Source organism: Zalophus californianus, chromosome 4 (assembly GCF_009762305.2).
Source record: "Zalophus californianus isolate mZalCal1 chromosome 4, mZalCal1.pri.v2, whole genome shotgun sequence".
In the NCBI taxonomy this organism is placed as follows: domain Eukaryota; kingdom Metazoa; phylum Chordata; class Mammalia; order Carnivora; family Otariidae; genus Zalophus; species Zalophus californianus.
This window is the reverse complement of record NC_045598.1, coordinates 50,908,616-50,927,893: the sequence shown is the minus strand read 5'-3', so window position 1 is coordinate 50,927,893 and position 19,278 is coordinate 50,908,616. Positions and strand designations below refer to the sequence as shown.

Genomic DNA, 19,278 nt, shown 5'->3' with positions numbered 1-19,278 from the left:
AGAGTCTTTGCTGAGTGGGGAGCCTGATATGGGGCTCGATTCCAGGAGGACCCAGGGATCATGACCCTTAGCTGAAGGCAGACGCTTAACTGACTGAGCCACCCAGGTGCCCCGGTCATAGTAGTATTCTATATTGACTTCTAAAACCCAATATAATGGTTTCTCTAAAACTCAGTGTAGGGTAGGGGCACCTGGGTGGCTCAGTTGTTTGAACTTCTGCCTTCAGTTCAGGTCGTGATCCCAGCCCCATGTTGGGCTCTCTGCTCAGTGGGGAGCCTGCTTCTTCCTCTCCCTCTGCCTACCACTCTGCCTACTTGTGCTCTCTCTGTCAAAGAAATAAATAAAATCTTAAAAAAAAAAAAAAAAACAATGTAGGCTAAAAACGGGAAGAAGGCAAAAATGGCTTTTTTGTTTTTATTTTAAATCCACTTGCATTTGATTTTTGAGTGGTTCAAGAAAGGGATTAGTTTTTTTTGTCCGTTCTGATGATTGGTGATTATCTTGATACCGTTTATTATGTGGCATGAATTGGGGTCAGATTTCTTTTCCCTATGGATATCCAGTTGACACAGCACCACTTATTTCAAAAATTGCCCTTTCTCTTCTGCTTTGCGGTATTATTATAAATCAGGTGCTCGTGTTGGTATGCATCTGTTTCTGTGATCTTTATTATCTTCCATTGTTCTGTTTCTCCTTGAGCCAATATCATGCTCTCTTAATTACTGCAGCTTTGTAATAAACTTTGATATCTGGTAGAGCAATTTCTCTCACCTTTTGTTCAAGGACTATTTTGGACCCTTTTCCTTTTGATATAAATTATAGAATCAATTTATCTTTCCCTCCACCTCCCTACCCCCCTAAAACTAATAACCTGAATCTGTAGATAAGTTGGCAGAGAGTTGGAACTTCTACTTTAGAACTTGACTCTTCCAGTCCCTGAGTATGACCTAGTTCTCATTTACTTAGATGTTTTCTTAATATTTTGATTTTCTGTAAAGGCCTTATATATCTTGATTTTATTCCTTGGTATTTCATACTTTTATGCTTTTGTTAATGGTATCTTTTAGAATTATATTTTGTTTGCTGGCATACAGAATGCAGTTGAATTTTATATTTTTACAAGAGGATATTGCCAAACTCGTTAATTCTAATAATTTATCTGTAGAACCTTTTTTAATTTTTACAGTGATGTTTAGAAGCTCCAGTACTATGTTATTCTGAATAGCAGTATGCTAGAGGATATCACTTTCTTGTTCCTGATCTAAAAGGACAAAATGCTCACCATTTGAGTATAGTGTTTTCTTCAGGTTTTTTGTAGATACTTTTAATTAGGTTAAAGAAGTTCCCACCTATTTGTTGTTATGCTGAATTTTCATCATGACAAATTTTAGAATGTTATCAAAGGTGTGTGTGTGTGGTATTGGTACAACAGTTTCCTATTGTCTTGTTTAGGAGTTTTGCAACTGTGTTTATGGGTGAGATTAAATTACACTTTTTTCTTTATAGTCCCATTAGGTTTTGGTATCCCAACCTTGAAATAGGAGTTGGAAACTCTTCTCAGAAATGTTTTTTTTCCCCTCTATACTGTAGAATAATTGTGTTACATTGGGATTACCTATCCTTAGAATGTTTAGAATTTGCAGATTGTTGTTTTTTGTGTGGAAAGATTGTGACTTGACTTCGAGTTCTGTTAAGTTGCTTAGCTCTTCACTTCTAGCTTTTTTTAAAAAAATATATAAGCCTTTAAGACTGTACATTTTCTTCTGAACATCACTTAGCTGCAGTTCTGCAACTATTGATATGGGTACATTGTTTAACATGCTACGTTGCTCTTTTAGGGTCCAGGTTTTCTTCTTAAATATCTGAATAAATTGGACAAAGGATTGTAATCAAGGACTATTCATTTAAGCACCTTATTTGAACACTGGCAAACCACTGTGCCAGATGCCATTGTTCCTGCATAAGTGAATAGGGTTAAAAAGTCTAGTAGTGGTGGTATGTGGAAAAATGGCTTAAGATTTAACATTAAAAATACACAATATTCAATTAAATTAAGACTGTTGGTGAATGTTAGAGTGTAAAAGAACTCAAGTTGATCATCTGTTCCCTGCCTTACCCCCAGTGCAAGAGAGACATTGAACCGAAAAATTGAATGACATCATCATGGTAAATATGTGTTAATAGCATCAGGCTCTCAAACTATGCCAGAGAAATCTTTTGGTAACATACTGTTTTCCCTAGGTGTGAGGATGCCTTAAGAAAAAATAAAAGCTTAATTGGGCCAGATCAAAAGGAATATCAAAGGGAACTGGAGAGAAACTATCATCGCCTTAAAGAGGCCTTACAGCCTCTGATAAACAGAAAGATCCCGCAGTTATACAAGGCAGTATTACCTGTCACCTGCCACAGGTATGCTCATTTTTGTCTGTTATTTTGGGTCTCTGCAGGAAAATGAAATCTGCTTGGTTTAATAATAATGAATTAGTGTAACTTTTATTACATGGTTTCAGATACTGTCTCTTAAAACCTAACAAGTTCAACTAGCCTATTATGAATAACCCTATTATCAATCAGCCTTCAAGACAGAAGTCAGTTCTTTCTGTAATTTGAGAATAATAAAGTTGTGTTAAATACACATTCTAATCAAGACACAACATGTAAGTCTGGCCTCCTAAAACTATTTCTTTTAAAGTCCTGTCACACTTTATTTGTATGGGAGAATTTACTAGAATGTATCAGGAGCCAGATATTCATTTTCCTCAGCCCTAACAGTAAATAGTATTAGAGTATATTCTTCTAGATTTGTATTAAAGCAGGCAACCCCATTGAATATCAAGAGGGCTTCAGTATTTTTCTCCACTAATTGTGACAAACAAAACAATACTTACCTTTAAGAGGTTGTTACAGAAATTAAATTTTAGGCATGTAAAGTTCCAAGCAGCGTTTTAACATTTTACTTTAGCACCTGAATTCTGGAGAGGTCATGATAACTACTGAACATTAACTGCCCTTTTTTTGCATATTGAAATCCAAATATACGTACAACCATTGAGTATTTTACCACCCTTTTCTTTGAACTAGCAACAGTAAAGCTATTAAATTGTACTTAATTGTACTTAATTCTTACAAATGGATTATTTTATAAAATAATAATTTGAAATTTTCTTAATTTCTAATATGGTAAATGTCACTTTGAATCCACATAAACAAAAGCTTCCCGGGGTCCTCAGTTTTTAAGTGTAAAAAGGATCTAAAACCCAAGAGTTTGAGAACTGCTGAATTCTTAGGATTTAAAATTTTAAATAAGCAGCACCTGCCTTTTCCCTTTTAATAATCACAAATCTTTTCTTGAAATCTCTCCTGTTATCCCTTTGCTCCTGTTTTATCACAATACCTAATACGCCTATTGGACAAATGAATAAATGATCAATGCACTTGGCAAAGTGGTTACTGTAATATACTTTTAATCTATAAAACTAGAATATATAAGGCAGAATGTATAGGATGAACATGAAACTTGAAAGTTAAGAATTTTGATGGCAAAAACATTTTCAGTTTTTGATGGCAAACTTTGAGCTAGCTCTGGCAGAAAAAAAGTACGTAAAGCGTATTTTAAAGGAATATGCAAAAATTGTTTACTTATAATTATATCCTTTCATTTTTCTCCCCAGAGATTCCTTTAGTCGGATGAGCCTGCGCAAAATGGATCTTTAAAATAATGCACTTGTCTTATTCATTTGAAGAGAGCCATGTATTCAACACTGAGTATGAAAAGAAGATTTATTGAAAAAGACAACTTGGGGCTTAATTCTGGAAATTCTGGCATTAATTTACTACTCATTGAAGAACGCAGTGGCCAAAACAGTATCAAAAGTAGATCACTGAAGTTTGAGAATCATGGCCATGGTTTCTCATGTTCTGGTAATATGCTGTTATCTTTTTTTAAGACTCAAAAGTAATGACTCACTATACATTTACTATTATTTATACCATAGCTAATGTTAAATTTATTTACTTTAAGTTTGTATTTTTTAATTTATATTACCATTTATAGATTCATTTTGGAACCATTTTAAATGTAGTAATGCTTATTTTAAAGGTACTATTAAATATGTGAACGTTTACACTAATTTTACCGAGTGAGACTTTAAAAATTTTTGTTGACAAAAGCAGAGAATCTTGAATTAAGAACTAGTTCCAAAACTAGCAAAGTTCTAAAAATGAAAATTGACATTGTGCGGGCCAAAGAGCCCCAAATTAAATAAATGAATAAATGGGTAGTAGATAGATACTGGTAACTGGTTTGTGAAGTCTTAAAACAGGTTTCTAAGGTATTTTCCATTTAGAAACCAAAGAAAGGGATTCAGGATAAACTGCAGAGTAATTTTACCTAACTAAACTTTTGTCTGTAAGTAACAGTTGAATACTGGGATAGCTGCTACCAGTCACAGTAGCTTAATCTTTGACTCTCAATCTTGTTACACTGATAGTAGTATGAACTTCATGACTCTCAGCAACTAAAGTGAATGATTCCTATGTTTCAGATTAAACAAGCCAGTCATTTTATGAGTTTGGTCATCTAAACTGGAAAACTAGAAATCTGCTTTAGAGCTATCTTACATCACCACAGAAATGACACTGAGAAGCTGGTGTTCGATTTTAATCTACCAGTTGAATGAAAAGTTTTATTTTTTAACGCTTGTATAGACTTTATAAAGTATATGTAAAAGATAAAATTAGCTGTTTTAATTGAAATTAAGAACTAATTTAAAATAACTTTGACATGAAAAACTAAGGCAAAAATCTTTTTGAAAATATTTATTCCAATTACTTGGCAAGTTTATCCAAGAAACTACGTATTAATGATTTTTGGAAGTGTTTTCAACAATTTTTTTGTGTGTAGTAATATAGCTTATAGAAAGGCATCATTTTTAAGCTGTCCCTTTGATCTATTGACCAGTGACATGAATCACTTAAAAACTGATTAAATATGGTGCCTTCATTCTGTAGTTGATGTTGAAACAAGATCTCAAAAATACCTGCTTTTCCTGAGACCATAGGGGATGGTTGATCTCCTTTCTCCAGCCTACCTTTATAACTGGCACTATTATGTCAAATTCATCTTACCTACATCAATTCAAAGACTGAATCACAAAAAGATTTTTCAGATGAGTCAACAGTGTTGGACCAGAAGGGCTGAGGAGTCAGAAAGGCATAACCTCAAAAACTTGGGGACAGAGGATCCACATGAACAATAAGGAAAGACAAGGAGTCAAGAATGGAAATTCATTAAACAAAAATAAGGTAACAAGTACTCTCTCCTCTTTAGGGCAAGGGATGGGGGAGGTGTACTTAAGGGAGAGAATATTAAGTAATCCCTAGGTCATTACTCATTAGATTATATTACGTAAGAGCTTGGAATAGTTCACATAAATCTCAGTGACAGTATCAAAAACTCTAGAATTTATATAATTATGATTTAATTACCATGCAATACTGTTTTCTGACTTGAATAAAAACAGGCTTCCTCTGAGAACAATGGTATAATACTAAACACTTCCTTAATTCCCACATACTTCAGTTTTCTTAAAACATAAACTTTCTCATATCAAGAATCTATACCAAGTTCTTAACATTGGCTGTCTCTTGAGTATGAGGCCCAGGCTCTATCCTAAAAGTACTCCATCAGAAGCTTATGAGTAGTGTTCAGGGCTGTTGCATTTTAAAAGTTCCATTAATGATTCTTTCTCTATCAGAAACGGGCTGTTTCTTTTTAAAAGAAGTTCGATTAGTGATTCTGAATGTAGAATGAAGTGAGGACCGTGATGTTTTATATCACACCATCTTGTGGAAGAATATATATTAGACATGATTTAACTGTGTGATTAATTTATTAGTTGACAGGTACTCTTGTTGAAATGGGGGTATAAAAGTGTTATTCTAATAGCATTTATATATTCTTTAGGTAATTGATCATTTACCAATTTAATATACATTTAGAATGAAAATTTAACCACATTTTTGTGTGTGCACAAAGCATCATCTTTACAGATTCTGTAAAGTTATGTCTACTTTAAAGGACAACTAGAATGCAACAATTTTTACTATAAACTTTTAAGTATGACACCGTGGATGGACTAAGCAGTTTCTATTCGAAAAGTCTCTTCACCTCCAACTCTCACAGTATTATTAAAGGTAATTATGCATGTTTATTCTCTTCTAGGTTTGTGTGTGTATGTATATATATATTATACATACACATACATTTTCTTAAAAGAACTCAGCTATAGTTACGGTAAAAAAAATATACAAGTAAAAATGAGCAGTTATATACATAGTTGTTAAGCAGTTTAAATTTTATTGACCTCCCGGTTTTTAAAAAAAGTTAAATTTAAGGTCACACCTCTAAATTTGATATACTATATACAGATCGTGCAGAATATGACTATGAAGAGATACAAATTAGTCCATGCCCAAAAAGATTTACTAGAATACAGAATCATTTTCATAAATACATATAAAATTCTTGTGAAGATAGAAGGGGACTGGCTGTCCAGGTTTTCTGAGACACTTTTCAAAGTGATTCAAGGCACAAAATGTACACTACTGTGAATACACACATATTCCAGACTTTGTGCCTTTAAATACAGCCCATTAAAGATTTGGCTTCAATGACTTATAAAACTAAATGTACTGAAATGAGATTCTGCTTTTTAGCTGAAAAACCACAGGACCTATAAACATCATATAATTACTCCAAAATATGGATACAAATACAAGCACTTTATTTTAAAAAGCAAACACAAAAGAATAGGTGTAAATTCAAAAGTGTTTAAATGCTTCCCATTTGAATAATTCAATTAAGAACCTATACAGGTTTGTTCCCAGAAGCTAATGCATCACTAGTCTCTACTACGGGAAATGAATTCTAAAAATTAACATGGTTTTCAGTAATTCAAATGTCACTATTTATATAAAAACCTAGAGAGACCAATAATATCCAATAGCTTCAAAAGATAAGCTAGACTCTTTGATGTAATCAACTTTACCAGCTTTTGTCCAGGTCTGTTTAATATATACATAAGGAAAATACTCTATAATTTCTTATAAAATAGCAAATAAGGAGTAGATGTAGGAGATGTAGAAGGGGAAAGAGAATTCAAAAAGTCCTTCTCTTCTGTAACTTTCACTTCAGAATCATCAAAAAGTAACCACTTCCCCTCATACTCCTTTAGGCTTTGCACTACATATGAAATTTTGTTCTCAAATCCACTTAAGTTAATGCCTGTTTGGTCACTGGATTCCTTGTTTGCGTCAAATTCATGGGTCCCATTAGTATTGTTAGTCTCAGAATTTCTATTTTCATCAAATGCTGTACTGGCAACTTTATCGGGATTAGATGCTTTGTTGTATAGCTCATAATCTGCTTTGCTCTTTTGTCCTCCAAGAAGTCCAATAGCTTCTACATTTTTTTTGTTCAAAACTTTACTTGACTGTGTATTTCCACTGACTCTAATTGACACTTCTTCATCATCATAATTTTCAACCACACCCCTTGCTTCCTCCTCATTCAATGGTTCTGGCTTACCTATTTCACACATTTGGTCGATCACAAAATTTCCCTTATCTAGTTCTAAACTGTTAAGGTCGGTGACTTTAACAGAAGCAGTGTAATGCCCACTACTGATGGTAATGCCACTGTGCATCACAACCGCAAATAATCCATAGCTGTCGTTGGTTGGCTTTGTGCTCCATTCTTCTAGTGACAATTTAAGAGGTGTCAGTAAAGGAGTGTTGATCTTGGAAAGTCCACCACCATAACAATCAAACCTTTGGAAGGAAAAGAAAAAGGGGTTTTCTGCAATTCCACTTTACATATATTCAGTTTTACCCCCAAATGTGAAACCAAGTAGGAGTCTGAATGACCCTTAATATTTAGTGCTTTATATAAACATAAAATAAAAACCAGACTCTAATTTTGTATACTTAAGTATACAAAGAAAAAATACTGAAGTACTAATATTCAGCTGTTTCTGTGAAGGATATATGGCATTCTCCCTTTCATTTTCTCTACTGTCCTCATTTTGTACAATGAGAAAATCAGTTTTTAAATGCCATTTAACTTCAGAATCTTTTATATTTTAGTTAAGTAATTTTAATGTGAAGGCTTTCTCTACCAGGATTTGGGGAGCAAAGAAAATGTCCACTGAAAGAAAGCACTGTGTGTCATCTTCAGGCATAATAATGTGTGTAGAGAACTACTGGAAAGCCCTCATGGTAATTTCAAACAATTCATTTACATGTATACATGTCACAATCTTTACTTAAATTTTCAACAAGAGAAGAATCTCTCTCTCATTCTTCAAAGAACTAGTTTGACTCCTGGCTTACTTGGAAAATGAAATAATTCTGCCTTTTTCTCCCGTAAAAAAAAAACTCAATGTATATAAAATCTTTTCGTTGCTTTAATCAATTTAATTTGAAACTGTTTCTAATAACGAATGAAAATTAAAAAGATGTGGGAAGAAATCCTAGAATCTGTATTCATACCAAAAGGATTTAAATTGTTGCATTTTTACAAGAAAACTGTTAAGAGAACACTTTTCTAAGGTAATCTTTATAAATTACTTCATTTCAGTTTATGCTATTACACTATTTTACTATTACAGTATTTTGAACAAAACTTCTTATAGAGTTCATTTTTTTTCATGTAGCTTTTATTTATAATACTCACTCCAAGCCACTAGCAGCAAAGCACTTCAAATGAATAGTTATAACTTCAGGCATTTTGTCAAACAAAAGACTTCGTTCAGCTTCAGTATAATGATGGCAATTTTCACAGAAATATTTATCTTCTCCTACAATCCTCTCCACTGAAGCAAACTGTGAAATTGCCCATCTCAGGGTCTTCATTTCTGTTTTTGGCTCTGGAGAAACTACATAAGAGAATTCCTTTCACTCACAAATGAAAAATCCCTCAGACATTTAAAATTAAACAAGGTCCATGTTCAAAATTAACATGCAATTTCAACTAATTCTTCCCAAATAATTAATAAAAACATTCCTTTGAGTTTCAGAGACTTTTAAGTTCATCCTCAGCAGTATACATATCTTAAAAATACTTATATTTGGACAGCCAAAAAGTATTTAGGTGACAGGACAGCAAAATGAAGATAACCTACTCTCTGAGTGTTAAGATAGACTTTAGTTTAGCTATTAATTTCCAGTATCTGAAGAGGTAAGCCAGTCTCGTGATCACTTCCCATATCTTTCCCTACTTTTTAAACAGTGGCTCAAAGATGTAGCTCTAAGACTGAGACACCCAACAGTTATTAAAGTGTTTCATTTTCCCTTTTTCCCCACTGTATATATTAAAATAAAGATGTCACAATTTTCCAAATGCTAACTATTAACAAGTGAATCTATAGAAGCAGAAAAATGTTGTTATACCAGAGACTAAAAGCCAGCTTTTTCTCAATAATTATGTCAAGCTACTATCAGACTGTGTTTCGTTGAAGAAAACTACTTATTCCATGGTCCACACAAGTCCATACAAGATTCCAATTCTGCTTACTTTCAGAACTCTCCTCTACTTTGGAAAGCTCATCTTCTTGTACTGGTACACTGATGTCCTGAAAATCTTCTCTTCTTTCTGTTAAACTTTCACATTCTAAGCAACGAGTCCTTAATACCAGCTGACCTTGAAATAATTTCTCTACTAGCTCAAAACCAATTTGCTCTGCACCTAAAAAAAAAGGAAAACTTTTCAGCATAGCCCATATAACCAATAGTTCTTTTACAGTGTATCATGAGTAAAAGGTTAATTTTTACATCTAAACTTGCTTATTAGCATTAAGAGGTATCTTACCCAGGACCTATGAATTCCCTGTAAAGACAGTTTTGAATATGAATTACTGTTGTCTCTAAGAAAGTAAGTCACAATTATGTCATTTTTAACTCCCTTCCCAAAGACATTCCTATAGGAATAAACCCCCAAATAAGTATAACACTGTTGGTAAAACCACTAACCACATCAATACTACACATTTTGTCTGAGATCTGGACATTAGGTAGAAATCCAGTTCAAGAACAGTGTAACTACTTAGTTCTCTAAAAAATGTATTTCATTAAATGCAATTTGAGTTTATTGTCAAGTACTGCTTTCAAAAGGTTAAAATAATTCTCCATTAAAATGTATTGAACTCCCCTTATTTATAAACCATAAATTAACATTACATTAACATCGCCTTAAAATTAATGAGATTTATACACACACATCTAAGCACAGTGTTTGAAACACCACAGTTCATGTTAAAATTTTCTCTTAAAACTCACAAAGTACATTTATATTGTACACGTATCTAAGAACATTACAGTTCTGCAGCTGTTAATCCTCCTACCTATCAAAGTCTAAGAATAAATTATACTGACCTTTGTTTATGGGCTTAACTTCATTAACGGGCTTAACATTATTCCCTGGAGACTCAAGTTCACAACCATTAGTTGTGTTATCATTTTCACACTTCCCGCAGTCCTCTTCAAGATCATATTCATTTTCTTTAGACTGTCCTTTGGATCCCTGGTTTGTTGTTATTTTTCCCAGACTACAGAATTTAGAAAGAATGCTGGGTTGCTTAGTTGCAGGCTTTAACCAATTTATTTTAACTCTTGATTTCTTTTGTGAGGGTCTTGCACTTTCATTTTCAGAAACATACTTGGGGATTATTTTAGAAGGAATCTCTAACGTATCACCTGTAGCTTTCCTTTTTGATCTGGTTTGTCTCTGGTTCTCTTCCAATGACTGGTGTTCCTTGGATACTTTAACTTTTTTCTTCATGTTACCAAATTCAATGTCATTTTTTCTTTTCCCATTTCCTTTTGGGAGTTTTTCTTTATAGTCTTCAGAATGCCTCAGGTTGTCCATCTCTATGCTGTTAATACCACTCATTTCCTCTTTCTGATGAGGTTTTTCTTCTACCTTAGTAGATAATTCTACCACTTTTACTTCTTCTTTTTTTAGGAGTTGGCATGTTTCTTGAATGTTTCCCAAAATACACTGTAATACTTCCTGTGCATCATGCTGTAGATATCCTTCATACATAGGGTTGAGTTCCCTATAAATAAAAATTTCCATTTCATCTATTCTAGTTTTAAAGATAGAATACAAAAACCCTTTCTATAGAGAAATTAATTCCTTTAGAGAGAGCATAAATTTTAAAAATCTAAAAACATTTATTCAACTAATTTGAAACTTCTTACCTAAACTTGTAACTAAAAGTAAAAACAAACATTATCACAAATACTTTCATCCTCTTCTAAATACCAGTAACAGCTAGTATATATATTTTACCATGTACCAGGTTTTATTCAAGATGCTTTTTATGTTAGATATGTAACATAATTCTAACAATAATCCTATGAGGTAAGTACCATTATCACCCTGATTTACAGATAAGGTAGCTTGCTCAAAGCTAGGATTCACACCTGCTCTTCGCCACCATGCTACACTACACTTAGTGCTCATCAACAAAGAACAGTGTGTTTACATCCAACATGAGGCTCAAAGTCACAACCCCTAGAGTAAGAGTTGCATACTCTACCAACTGAGCCAGTCAGGTTCCCCACTCTAGGTCTATTCTTAAATAACTTTTTAAAGGTTTACCCTATAACATGCTAGATAAAGTTATTTTATATACTGGATAAAGTTTCATTTAAAACAATACAAAGAAATCTAATCCAGCTAATAGTTCTGCAAGCACATACAACAAAACTAGAATACTTGCAATTTACAGTTCTTATGCATAATATATTTTGAATAAAAACCTATAATTCCCAATCTAAAATTTCTTAGGACCAAATGTATTTGAGAAATTCAGTAATTTTCAGATCAAAAAAATGGCACTTGCACTATCCCATAATTAAACATATTAATTTCTACAGAAAAAATGTATGAATATTCACATTATAAATAAAAATGAGTAAAGGGTATAAAGAGCCTCATACCGATTCAGATCTAATGAATTTATTAGTACCAAACTTACCAAAGACATGTCTAATTTCCAGAGCCTCTGGGATACTAGGGACTGTAGATCTGTAGTTTCTGTTTTCTTTGCCCTTTATTCCCCCTATTTGTTCACATATCACTCTCCTCCAAAGAGAGCAGTAAGTTCCTAAGCTGGAATCCTAAAATTATATTAAAGGCTATACCTGAGTGTGTTAAGCAGTCGCCTTGGCTGAGTAGCAAGTTCATCAGTGTATTTCTCTGGATTTAAGAGAAAGCTAGCCTGAAGCTGTTCAACTGAAATGATCAAGGACTGTAAGCTGCATATTAGTTCATAACTTGCCAAAGAATCTTCTTTGCAATTTCCCTGTCAAAAAAGAAACCCACAAACCATTAAACAAATTTAAGTACATTCCCCCTTTTCTTCGTCTTACTAGACAATACTAGCTTTGCTAAATTTAATTTATTATAACACTAATTTTATGGAGGTATACTAAAAAATTTTAAGAGTAGTTTTTGATTACCTTCTATTTGGAAGAGAATGGTTTTCTGGTTGTGTAAGTCAAAGTTTTCTTTATATTTAAATTTTAAGAGTGAGTACTTGAAAACACAATAGATAAGTAGCAGATGGTGTAATGGTATGAAACTGTGACTCTGGCATATAAATGACAATGTTTATTGGTAAGCAATAAATTAGAGGGCAGGACACTGTAAAAGGTGATAATGTATTTAGCTAACCTACAAAAATGGGGAAAAACACAGGATACTGAGAAATTTAATTCTCGGTTATAGTTTAACAGAGAAATAATCTGTTCTCCTCCTCCCAAATCCTCTGTGTAATCTACTACTTTCTCATTTCTAAGCAAGTGAATTTCCATGACTATACTTTTTATATATGTTGTTCTTTTATTTTTTACCTTATCTTTTTGATTGGTTTCATCTTTTAGGGCTTCTTTCTTCCTTGAAATAATGTTAAATAAGTGCTTCACTCCAGATTTAAAACCAGGACAAAAATATAATACCTGTAAGAAGTAAGAATGTCTGAGTGTTTATCTATTTTTTGTAGAGCACTTTTAAATGTGCATTAAAATTCTGAGATTAATATTAGATCAAAAATTGTTTTCTATTTCATCATACTAGCCCACTGTCTTCCCTCAGTGGCAGCAAAGCACTAAGGCTGGGCACATATTGCTAAGAGTTGTGGTTATAAGGGTATACAACATAAAGCAGAGTTCCAAAGGTTAAAATTCATGTCACCATTGCACTAGGAATCAAGCAGAAAAACTAAGGGTTTGGCATCTTCCGGTTAACCAAAGTCAGTTCAATTTTGTTATTCCCATTTTATTTAACATATCACTTTCTCTCACCCCAAAGGAAGCTGGTAACGTACAATTTAGCATCATTACTTTAGTCCATTCTAGTTTATTTACAATCAAAGGCAAAGACGTATGGACAATTATCCCAATAATCTGAAATTCTCAGAACATTAAATGTGACATCATGCTTTGCCTACTAAAGCTTTATTATATAGCAAAATCATCAATTTACCTGAAGTATACTGTTAAGATAACAAGTATTGCCGAGATTATTCAGGCCCACAAATGGTAACAAGTTTTCTCTCTTCTCACAGTTTATAGGTGAGGACTGTGCTGCAGGAACAACTTGATCACTATGAAGTATAGAGCAGAGAGAGGTTTTATGAAGTGTAGTATCTTAAACAAAGTGGAAATTATATCTCCTAAGATGTAGTCTTTTTCCAAAAGTTGTATGAACTGAAAGGCATATGGACTTTATTCAGGTGACACTTGAGGAGAAGAAATCTGTACAGGTGCGAAAATTGCTACGTACCCAGAAAAAAAGTTTTACAAGCACTTGTTAAAAATATTATACACAACAAGCCTCTAAACAATTCCATCATGAAGCTGTTAATCCCATTTTAGAGAGCAGAAAATTGAACTGGTACTGTGATTAATAAACCCTCCATGACATTTTTAAAAGTAGTCTCTCAATAAAAACCTGGGAATACACCATGATGGTATCTAGGAGAGGCTGTACTACCTAAGAAATCAGGTTCTGTTAAGATTAAAAGGAAAGAGTCTATAAAGAGAATCACACAGTTGTCCTTCACTTTAAAATGAACTGTTCAAGTTTATAATTCTTTTACCTTAACAAATAGTAGGTCCTCACAGCATTTTTATTTATTTTACAGCTGCCACTTACTACTCTAGCACCTCAAAGTGTTTTAAACAGCGACCTAGTGTAGACTACAACTAGAACAGTAATAAAGTATTCCATTTTGTTCAGATCTGAGTCACTGAAGAATTTGCTTGCATCAAAGCATTTCCTATTTTTAAGTTTATCTTAAATTGGCAACATACAACAGGTTTGATGATTCATACATATTTGATATGACTATAAAATTTAAATATCTCAAGAACTGTCAAGTCTTCTGAACCACCAAAAAAAAAAAACACGTTACTTCTTTACCCTTTACACAGAATGTGTTATACTACGAACAAATTTGAACTGAAAAATAATTTTAGCCAATAAATATTTCTCCAAGTTAATCTAACTGGCTAATAGGTTGTCTCACTACTGTGTGTTTTGCCTTCAGAGACTATCAAGTCAGAATGTTTGGAGATGTCAAAGTTCACTGCTTCTTCACTGATACGGAATTTTTTAAAATACAGAAATATACTTAACATACATACATTTCAGATCCTCTATATTCAGAAGCCTTTTCTTCATTCTCTTGAGAATCCGTGAAATCTAGGGCTCTCTTAGTTTCCTTTTTCTGAAAAAACTTCAAGGAAAGTCTGTTTTTCTTTGATGGGCTACCTCTTGAAAGCCCATTACTTTCACTAGGTATGACACCAGGCATTTTTTCTTCAAATCCCAAGGAGTTGACAAGAATTAATTTATACAAGGATGTTGTAATCACCAATCATATCTGTTAATCGCAGAGAAAAGGTTTAATTACTTTTCAGTTATCTGCTGTAGGCAATAAAATCATTAATTTTGAAAATTTACCAAGGAATGGAATTAATTAGAACGTCGCATTTGAAAACCCAATGCTTGGCCAATAACAGGCACTCGACGCTTATTGCTTAAATGAAGGAGCTTGCCATTTGTCTTTAACTTTCTTAACAAAAATTATCAGATACTGAACTTTCATTAGTCTGTTGGATTAAGAGCCACATCACGAAATATCCCCATTTTAGTACACCTACAGTAACGTAGTAGTGAGTAAAAAGTTAATTTTTATTTTAACTTATTCAGAAAATATCGACTGAACCATCTCTAATTCTTAAGCACAAGGTGAGAAAGAGAAAGGGATGAATGGGAAGTCAGAGTACTAGAAGTGAATGAGCCTTCCAAGGTCTTTTCTAGTTATTAACATGAATACATGAAATAAAGTCTCTAAAAAGCTTCTTTAAGGTATAATTTGCACAAGTCACTATGTTGTACATCTGAAACTAATGTAAAGTTGTGTGTCAACTATAGTCCCAATTAAAGTATAATTTGCATATAAGCAAAGGCACAGATCTAGTGTTCAGTTATACCTAAAAACTTGAGTGAAGAGTAATGAAACATGCATGGTTGGGACAGTGGTGTAAAGAACTGCCGCACTTTGTGCAGTCCAAATTGTTAGGCAGTAAACACAATACACTACTGATTTTCCAAACACTTTTTTAAACTATAATAAATTTTCTTTAATGCTGCTTAGAGTAGAAAAAATACGATTTTGACTTTTGCAACCTTTTTTTCCTCTAGTTAAAACTTTTGGATGAAAAAAACCCTGCAGTACTTGTGATAGTTATTTTATACACCCATCCTATTTTCATTTAGGTATCAGGGGAAAATTATCTGACTGGAATATTGGAGCACAAAAGCTCGACAGTGACTTTCAAATACAGACATATTAACAGGATGAATAGATAATTGACTCAAACTCCATCTTTACTAATAAAGCATTTCAAACTGGGCTGCCGCTGATCTGGGAATTCGCAACATTGAACTCGGTAGTGAAACCACATTTTTGAGACTCAACTCAGAAGTAACTGGAAAGTTGACCAATTTCCCCATCCCCCTCTCCAACTCAATTTACCCTCCAAGTCACTTAATGCTACTGATGGAAAGCTATCATGAATGATAAACCAGGCTGCGCGAATTTGTCAGGGATCTCTAAGCATTAACGATTCTTGTCAAAGGTTTTTCTTGGGAGCTAATTCTTATGATGGAAAGTGTATTCTCTAACCGGATTTAAGTATATGTTAGGAAAAAAATGACCGCGTAGCTGAAATAACGGATAAATCCTAAGCAATAAACCCTTTTGGCTCCCTCAAATCACTAACATTTAACATCACTGACAATATCACATTTTTACCAGCTACCGCATCTTATGCTACACCACTTCTTGCTCCTGGCTTTCCTTAAGTCTAAATCAAGTTTCGCAGAAAACATAGTAAATCGAGCATTAAATGCTCCTGAACAAATGACAGTACGAACATTCAGTCTCATTAGTTTTAAGTTCTTCCAAGACACGACTCAGTTCCAGTTTTTCGGGAAAAATGTAAACAAGGACAGCATCCTCCACAAAGGTTTAAAACACGTGGCCTCCTAAATACTTCTAGAAAAATTGAAAGTGCGCGATAAAATTTAGCAATTCCGGACAACCCGAGTGGAAACATTTTCTCCTGACCCCGCATCACTCCAGGAACGCAAAAGTGCAAAGACGAGGCCGTGCTGCCGTCCGTGCGCGTCAGACACGGCCGGGGCCCGGCGGGAGGCTGACCGGTAGCGACTCCCGCCGCTCCGCAGCTCCGGGCCCCCTCACCCGCGGAGTTGGCCTATTTATGCCCAGCCCGCACCTGCCTCCCCGAATCCCTACGGCTGCATGAAAGGCACCCTCCCCCCTCCCCCCCACCGACACAGCGGTGCCGGGAGGGCTTGGCTGGCAGCTTGGCAACGGCGCCGCAGCGAAGTGGTCCTGGCGTCTGCCCCGCGGCGTCCCAGGGCAGCGCCCGTTGGGACCCGGCCGAACTTGCCTTGGCGCCCAGGCACCGGCCCCCTCCTCCCCAGGCCCTCCTTACCTGGTCATGGCCCAAAGCGAGGTCCGCGGCGATGACGCCCCGAGTGCAGCCGGGATGGGTGTGGGTGCGACAGGTGAGACCCTGCCCGGGGCCCGCGGGGCCCCCGACCCAAGGAAAAGCTGGTCGGACCGCCCTCCCCGCAGGGGAGTGACCATTCGCTCTCAAGAGCGGGAACCCGGGCTGCCGCTCGGTCCTGCCCTGCGCCGGCACCAACTACATCCCGAGAGCGGCGCCCGCGCCCGCCCCCGCCCGCCCCCGCCCAGGGATGGCAGGGAGCACCAGAAGTAGTAGTCCCGCTCGCCAAAAGCCTGAACCGCTAGGGTCTTTCCCACTCCACCACGGAGGGGAACTTGGCGCGTTTTCCTCACTCTCAGGACCCCCGTGTTTTAGCCTCCGCCCGCGCCAGCACTGCGATTGGAGGTGGCGTCCTTCGAAAGTGCCGGTTCTAGTCTCCACGCTGCAGAGACGCGAAAGGCAGGAGCCGCCTCGCGACCGCCACTCGCCCCCCTGGCACGCACGGGCTCCGGAACCAGCTGGAACGGTAGTTTCCCCAAGATCCTAACGGGTTCTGCAATTTCAAACAGCGCAGGCAGCCTCACGGGCAGCTCGCGCGGGTCCTCGCTGAGGGCGCGCGCTAGGTGCTGGAGGCCTGGCTGGCGGGCTCGAGCCTCACACCCTTTTTTTTTTTTTTAACCATTCGTGCGCGCGAGTTGAGGAAAAGCGTACGGGTCGGGAGACGGGACAGGGAGAGGATGGGACCGTCTCCTTCCTCGAAAAGACGACGCTAGGTGCTCAAATCCACCAATCTACGATAAGCAATCCCCCAAACGTTGCCCCCACCACCACCGCCCAAGAGGAGCCAATCAGAAGTACCTAGACAAAAGCCAAGTGGGTGGGCGGAAGAAGGAAGTCAAGCCAATACCAAAAAGAAGAAAGGAGAACTCCACCAATCATTGCTAGATATGCGGAGTACCCTTCAGGAGCGGTCCCCTCCTTCCGCTCTCATTGGCTTTCGAGTGCGCGCTTTCGCCGCCGACTGTTAAATCTGGCTCGGTGTTTTGTGAATCCTCGACGATGGGACGCCTCCGCGGGTGCGGTTTCCGGAGTGAGGCCCTCACAATAAGTCCCGCCCCCTTTCTTGCGCACGCACTCGGGCGGGGTTACTAGGGAGACTAGTTTCGGAAAATGGCTGACGGGTCCGCTTGGTGCTCGGCTTTCTGGTTGGAATCGCAGTCCCGGCCCCACGGCCCCCCAACAGAAACCAGCGCGGCCCTGGATAACAGCGAATTCTCAACCGTATACTGCAGCGCTGAGGCTTCTTCCTTGGCCCTTCCATGCCTCAATTTCTTGTTTACCCGTTTCCCTTACCGGCCAAACAAGGAAAAGAGCATTTTAAGGCCCAGCTCAGGCCTGGGGAGCTAGAAAGGGTTTCTGCGCGAGCCCTTACTAGGGCTCAAATGCAGCGAGGCAGGCCTTACCTGGTTTTTGTTTCCTTTTGTTGGTATGCTTACCTTAGTGAGGTGACCTCACAAAGCAAGTGATGGAGTTAAGCAGAAGTTCGGTCCAAATTCATTTAATCAAGCATGATTTTGGGTGCCTACTATGGCGCCAGGCATGCATTTTTCAAGGCTCTAAGGACACGGTGTGAATGAAATACATTTCCTGATCCATAGGAGCTTTACATTCTAGAGAGAGGCAGAAGTTAAACTAAAATGATAGGAAATAATGAGTGGTAGGGAAAGGAGATAAAGAGTGGGCTATACTAGATACGATAGTCTGGAAAGCCCTCGAGTTGACATTTGAGCAGAGAGCTGAATGAGAGTGAAACTTGGAGGAATCTCAGGGAAGAATGATTCAGGCAAAGAGAACAGCAAATTTAAAAAGTCCTCAAGCTTAACGTGCTCGGCGTTCTGGACAGAAGCAAGGAGGCCAGGGTGCTTAAGAGCACATTGAGCCTAGATGTGATGATTGTGGGAAATGAGGTTAACATCGGCAGGGCTCTGATTAAGTAGGGTAAGGAAATGGAAGTCATTGGATGGTTTTGAGCTGGGGAGTGACATAATTTGTAAAGTGACTGCTTGTGGTGGATAGACTGTTGACCTTCAGAAGTGCAAGCTGGAAGGTTAGCTAGGAGACTGTTCCAGATGCCCAGGAAATAAATTATTTGGCTTAGAATAAGGTGGT

The 19,278-nt window shown here is 36.7% G+C and overlaps 2 protein-coding genes and 1 pseudogene across 11 annotated transcripts in view; 2 read left to right on the top strand and 1 right to left on the bottom strand.

Annotated features, from left to right (window-relative positions):
- DOCK7 (dedicator of cytokinesis 7) overlaps window positions 1–6,487 on the top strand; it is a 220,646-nt gene extending 214,159 nt beyond the window's left edge. For all 9 annotated transcript variants that reach the window (XM_035727291.1, XM_027620950.2, XM_027620940.2 and 6 more), the window contains 2 exons: window positions 2,242–2,409; window positions 3,672–6,487. In XM_035727291.1, coding sequence (XP_035583184.1) covers window positions 2,242–2,409; window positions 3,672–3,714 — 211 coding nt within the window. In that variant the 3' untranslated portion in view covers window positions 3,715–6,487. The remainder of the gene's footprint in view (window positions 1–2,241; window positions 2,410–3,671) is intronic.
- LOC113937185 overlaps window positions 6,161–19,278 on the top strand; it is a 38,511-nt pseudogene continuing 25,393 nt past the window's right edge.
- USP1 (ubiquitin specific peptidase 1) lies at window positions 6,336–18,202 on the bottom strand. Of its 2 annotated transcripts, none has more exons than XM_027620982.2 (9): window positions 17,968–18,202; window positions 14,713–14,951; window positions 13,550–13,670; window positions 12,919–13,023; window positions 12,208–12,368; window positions 10,432–11,114; window positions 9,575–9,745; window positions 8,735–8,936; window positions 6,336–7,830 (listed from the first exon to the last, which is right to left on the bottom strand). In XM_027620982.2, exons 2-9 carry the CDS (start codon window positions 14,880–14,882, stop codon window positions 7,095–7,097), a joined length of 2,349 nt encoding a protein of 782 aa, XP_027476783.1. In that variant the 5' UTR covers window positions 14,883–14,951; window positions 17,968–18,202; the 3' UTR covers window positions 6,336–7,094. The 2 variants fall into 2 exon arrangements, with proteins under 2 accessions (XP_027476783.1, XP_027476778.1); XM_027620977.2 differs by lacking the exon at window positions 17,968–18,202 and adding an exon at window positions 17,095–17,384.